This window comes from Gossypium raimondii, chromosome 11 (assembly GCF_025698545.1).
Source record: "Gossypium raimondii isolate GPD5lz chromosome 11, ASM2569854v1, whole genome shotgun sequence".
In the NCBI taxonomy this organism is placed as follows: Eukaryota; Viridiplantae; Streptophyta; class Magnoliopsida; order Malvales; family Malvaceae; genus Gossypium; species Gossypium raimondii.
In genome coordinates, this window is record NC_068575.1 from 45494790 (window position 1) to 45500789 (window position 6000).

The following is a 6000-nucleotide window of genomic DNA, read 5'->3' on the forward strand; positions in this document are numbered from 1 at the left end:
TATTATTTTGCTTAAATATCAAATGAATCTTTGGTTCAAATAGTAATTTTAATGTTTAACATTCATTATTCATTATATGATTCTTTTAGATTTTATATCAAATATAAATAGATAAAACATGTAAAATAGTGGGTTTTAGGTAATTTTTAATTGAGTTGGGAATCGATTCGACGATGTGGTTGAAATAAAATTTATGTATTACATATTTATTAAAATTTTGTATAAAAATCAAATGAGACTTTGGTTGAATTGATAAAGTTAAATGTTTAAAATTCATTGTATCTCAAGATCAAATCTCATTGTGATAGAGGGTTTTATTGATTTTATATAAAATGATAATAATATAACTTACTTTATAAATATATATATATATATATATATGTATAACTTACTTTTGTATATAAAAGGGTACTTTAGTAATTTTCTAATTGAATTGGCACTTAGTTAACTCGAGACACGATAGTAACATGTTGATAATAATATAAATTTATTGGTGAAAGATAATAATATAATTACTTTGTATATAGAAATGTATTTTAGTAATCTCTCAACTAAGTTGATGCTTGATTGACTCGTGATACAAACTTAGTCAATAACTTAAATGTAAGTATAAATATAGATACTGCAAATGGAGTCTTCAAATCTTACTTATTTAAAGGTGACACGAAGCACATTTAAGATGTAATGAAAAAAGGGAGAAATTTTGGACAAATTAGAAATTATCATCTGACATTATTGTTTATCTCTAACTAAATTTAAATCCATTTAGAATTTTTTTATAAAGAAATCATGCTTTATTGACAATTATTTTATCTCCAATTGATTAAATTAAAATGGGATAAACAAGGAATAAAATGTCTAATTTTCTAATCAAATCAAAACTTTTGATAATAATACAAACCATATTTTTCATAGTATTTTTCAAAAATAGTTATCACCCCGAAAGATTCATATAATTAAATCATTACTTTCAAAAAAAAGATGGTTTATTTTTACTTGATAAAGTTAGATATTTGAGATTTAAGTGTCCAGTAAATGAGAGTATTTAAGTCAAATTTAAGTTTTGATAATAATAAAAGTTACGATATCGGACCACTGACTTGTAAACATAATTGTATAGGACATTGAATTAGAACAAAAGTTTGGTTGAACGAATCTCAACCAATAAATAACAGAATTTTATTTGATTTCACATTGAGATTGCAGTCGAATGCGGCTTTTAGGCCGAAAGCAACGGTAAACGGGCCCTAATGTAAAGTAAAGTGCGAGCGTGGCCTTTGTTTTCTCACTTCGCCGTTGAATTAGAAAAACAACCCGGTTAGTCTGCGCGGGCAAGGCAAGGCATTTGTCAATTGCCAATTTGGCCATTCCCTAGTTGGCGTGTGGTGCAACCCCAAACTGGAATGGATTCCAAGATTTGCCAACCCCAATGTTGCATACCTAGGGCTGGTCACATGGTTGTAAACCCCAAAATTTGATAATTTTGTACATATGTCATTTTAGCCGATTTGATTTTTTTCAACTATGGTTAGATAGGGTCCACTATTGGTTCACCCTTCCCCTATCCTTGCCCTTGCCTGTTTTTGGCTTCCAAAAATCACATTAATTTTCGACAATTAATTTAAGGTTATTGGGTCATATAGAATCTATTTTTGTTGGATTTAAATTTAAATATTAAAATTATTAACTAAATATAAATTAATTACTTGAATTTAAATTGTTTTAGATAATGAATTGGGACATTAGATATCACACAGGCAATCTGAGCCCTACCTTTAAATATTATCTTTGTGACAGCCTTTGCTTAGCTAATTTGTAGATTCCCCAGGTCAGGCCAGGCCAGGCCAGGCCAGAAAATATGGGTCCCCACCTCCCATGTGCACTACACTTCACTCCTTTTCCTTCTCAATTACTACTACTCTTTTTTTTTTTTTTGCTTACTCTGTTCTTTTCTACTTGCTCCCTGTGCTTATCATTTTCATTCCCCGTTCTCAACCTCCGCTTGTCTTTCTCCCTATTCTCATTTCTTCTTCTTCTTTTGCCTTTTGAGTTTCCAGTTTTTCAGTTCAGTCCCTACAACATGTTGCCTTCATCCATCTAATGCCTCTGAGAAAAGGAAAAGAAAAGCTGCAACTCTTTCCCGCATCATTTTCCCCAGAAAAAAAAAAAACTAAAGCTTTGAGTTCTTAATCTTTCTCATTATGAACTACAAACCTAGACTTGGTTTCTGCTTCAAGCTTTTTGCTTTTATTATTGGCTTCTCTTCAATCTTCATCTCTGTTAAATCCCAGACAACTGCAAGCGACGATGCTGCTGCCATGTTAGCCCTTAAGAAGACCCTCGGTCCCCCCGAATCTCTCGGGTGGACCGACCCGGATCCATGCAAATGGAAACACGTTTTCTGCTCAGAGGACAAGCGCGTCACTCGTATCCAAATCGGTCACCAGAACCTGCAAGGTACACTTCCTTCAGATATTCAGATCCTTACTGAACTTGAGCGTTTAGAGGTACAATGGAATAACATTTCGGGTCCCGTACCTAGCTTAAACGGGTTAAGCTCACTCCAAGTGCTTATGCTTAGCAACAATCACTTCACTTCATTCCCTACTGATTTCTTTTCTGGTTTATCTTCTCTTCAATCCGTGGAAATGGATAACAACCCTTTTTCCGCCTGGGAAATCCCTCAAAGCTTGCAAAATGCTTCAGCTTTACAGAATTTCTCAGCCAACTCTGCTAACATCACTGGGAAAATACCAGACATCTTTGGGTCTGATGCGTTTCCAGGTCTCACCATTTTGCATTTGGCTTTCAATAGTCTCGAAGGTGAGCTGCCCTCCAGCTTTTCTGGGTCGTCAATCCAGTCTTTGTGGGTTAATGGCCAGCTAAGTAACAGTAAACTTAATGGTACCGTAGCTGTACTCCAGAACATGACATTCTTAAAGGAGGTTTGGTTGCATTCCAATTCGTTCTCTGGTCCTTTACGAGATTTCTCCGGTTTGAAAGACTTGCAGAGTCTGAGTTTGAGGGACAACTCGTTTACTGGCCCGGTTCCTGTTTCTCTTATGAAGCTTGAGTCATTAAAAACTGTAAATTTGACAAACAATTTACTTCAAGGACCAGTGCCCGAGTTTAAGGACTCGGTTGCTGTGGATATGGTTAAGGATTCCAATAGGTTTTGTTTGCCGAGTCCTGGTGACTGTGATCCGAGGGTGACTTCGTTGCTTAATGTTGTGAAGACTATGGATTATCCACAAAGGCTTGCTGATAATTGGAAGGGGAATGACCCTTGCATGGATTGGCTTGGGATTACATGCAGTAATGGCAACATTACTGTTATTAATTTTGAGAAGATGGGAGTTACAGGTACCATATCTCCTGATTTTGCATCACTTAAGTCCTTGCAGAGGCTGATTCTTGCTGGCAATAATCTGACTGGTACCATTCCTGAGGAACTTACTGCACTGGTTGCACTTAAAGAACTGGATGTTTCCAACAATCAACTTTATGGGAAAGTCCCCACTTTCAAGAGCAATATCATTTTGAATACAAATGGTAATCCTGACATTGGGAAGGAGAAGAGTACTACTTCTCCAGGGTCTGAATCTGGCAATCCCAGCGCAGGATCAGGGTCTAAAAGTAGTGGAAATTCTGGAAATGGTAGCAAGAAAAGTTCAGCTTTCATTGGAATAATCATAGCTTCTATATTTGGGGGTCTGTTAGTTGTTGGCTTGCTTGGCTTGTTGGTTTTCTGTCTTTACAAAAAGAAACAGAAACGGTTTAGCAGAGTGCAGAGCCCAAATGCAATGGTAATTCACCCTCGCCATTCTGGTTCGGACAACGAAAGTGTTAAGATCACTGTTGCTGGCTCGAGCGTCAGTGTTGGTGCTGTTAGTGAAGCTCATACGTTTCCGAACAGTGAGCCTGGCGGCGACATACAAATGGTTGAGGCGGGTAACATGGTGATCTCTATCCAAGTTCTAAGGAATGTGACGAACAATTTCAGTGAAGAAAATATATTGGGACAAGGAGGTTTTGGGGTGGTATATAAAGGCGAGTTGCATGATGGTACAAAGATTGCTGTGAAGAGAATGGAATCTGGGGTTATTAGTGGGAAGGGTTCTACTGAATTTATGTCTGAGATTGCTGTATTGACAAAGGTCCGACACCGGCATCTGGTTGCTCTTCTTGGTTATTGCCTTGATGGGAATGAAAAGCTTCTTGTGTATGAATACATGCCCCAAGGTACTCTAAGCAGACATATCTTTAACTGGGAAGAAGAAGGATTGAAACCTCTTGAATGGACAAAAAGGTTAACCATTGCCTTAGATGTGGCAAGGGGTGTTGAGTATCTTCACGGTTTAGCCCATCAAAGTTTTATACATCGGGACTTGAAGCCTTCAAACATTCTACTAGGAGATGATATGAGGGCTAAGGTAGCAGATTTCGGTCTTGTGCGTCTTGCCCCTGAGGGTAAAGCCTCCATTGAAACTAGAATTGCTGGAACCTTTGGATACTTGGCACCGGAATATGCAGGTATCTTTTGTTTACTGGTTTTGCCTTTAAATTTCATAATGTTTATATAGAAATGCAAATCAGTTATGCATGATGAAAGTATGCAAGTATTTGATATGAATGTAGCACTTGACTCTTTAAGCATATAACAAAGACCTGATAAAGACATCAATGATTTCATCTTATATTTATTCTGCTATGTATGGAATCAAAGTCATTTTTTTTCTTTGAATGTGAATTGCAGTTACTGGACGAGTTACAACGAAAGTTGATGTATTTAGTTTTGGGGTGATATTGATGGAGCTAATCACTGGTAGAAAAGCACTTGATGAGAGCCAACCAGAGGAAAGCATACACCTAGTGACATGGTTCAAGAGAATGCACATCAACAAGGACTCGTTCCGCAAAGCCATCGACCCCACAATCGACCTCAATGAGGAAACGCTAGCCAGCATCAGCACAGTTGCCGAGTTGGCTGGTCATTGCTGTGCAAGGGAACCTTATCAGAGGCCTGATATGGGTCATGCTGTAAATGTGTTATCTTCTCTAGTGGAGCTCTGGAAACCAACCGATCAATGTTCCGAAGACATATATGGCATTGACCTTGAAATGTCATTGCCACAAGCACTAAAGAAGTGGCAAGCTTATGAAGGCCGAAGCAATTTGGAATCTTCATCATCTTCACTTCTTCCCAGCTTAGACAACACTCAAACCAGCATTCCTACGCGACCGTACGGATTTGCTGAGTCATTTACATCCGCAGATGGGAGATAAGCAGCAGTTGTATATTATTGAATCAGTGGCTCTTGTATGTTCATTCTCATTGCTTCTTGCTTCTTAGTAGAACCTGTGTAGCCTAATTATTTTCTTGAACGATATTATATTTTGCTTGGAATATGATTGCGATGTTCTTTGGTTTGGAAACTCCGGAGAGTAGCTAAGGTAAACTAAATGCTGTCAAAAGCCAAATAATTAATGTTTCATTTCATTCATGCAAATGTGTCAATGCTTAATCCTGGCATTCTAGAAACTCTGATCACTAATTGTGTTCAACTCGTATCTGTCACATGAATATAACCTCAAAAGATCTAGATACTTGTAAATGTAATATTCGTATTGGACGTACATAGATAAGTTTAGATAAAAAAAAGTTGGGCAATTCAGTAGTGTTAATGGTAACTTTGGACAAGCTCTGACGATGATGCGCCAAGTTGGGCAAAACTGAAAGTCACAAGGTTCATGATATGTGATGTTGGGACATTCTGCAAATAAAAACAGGAAAAAAAAAGAGCAGACGTGAAACAGCTCAAAGCCGTGGAATGAAGAAACAGACAGATGGGGTGATGGGGAGTGGCGTTGCTGTCTTGAGATGTCTGTAGTAATAAAGTAATATGCGGGGACCTGCAGGTGTTGGTGATGAGGTGTAGGTTCCCTACACATGGCTCACGTTCTGCTCGCTGCTTTCAAGGCATATGTCCCCTCTGCCTA

The 6000-nt window shown here is 37.7% G+C and overlaps 1 protein-coding gene across 1 annotated transcript; it reads left to right on the top strand.

Annotated features, from left to right (window-relative positions):
- The first annotated feature begins 1936 nt into the window (after window positions 1-1936).
- Window positions 1937-5436, top strand: LOC105803639 (receptor protein kinase TMK1). The gene is made up of 2 exons (XM_012635938.2): window positions 1937-4533; window positions 4757-5436. The coding sequence occupies exons 1-2, from the start codon at window positions 2202-2204 to the stop codon at window positions 5284-5286; spliced, it is 2862 nt and encodes a 953-aa protein (XP_012491392.1). The 5' UTR covers window positions 1937-2201; the 3' UTR covers window positions 5287-5436.
- Window positions 5437-6000: the final 564 nt, after the last annotated feature.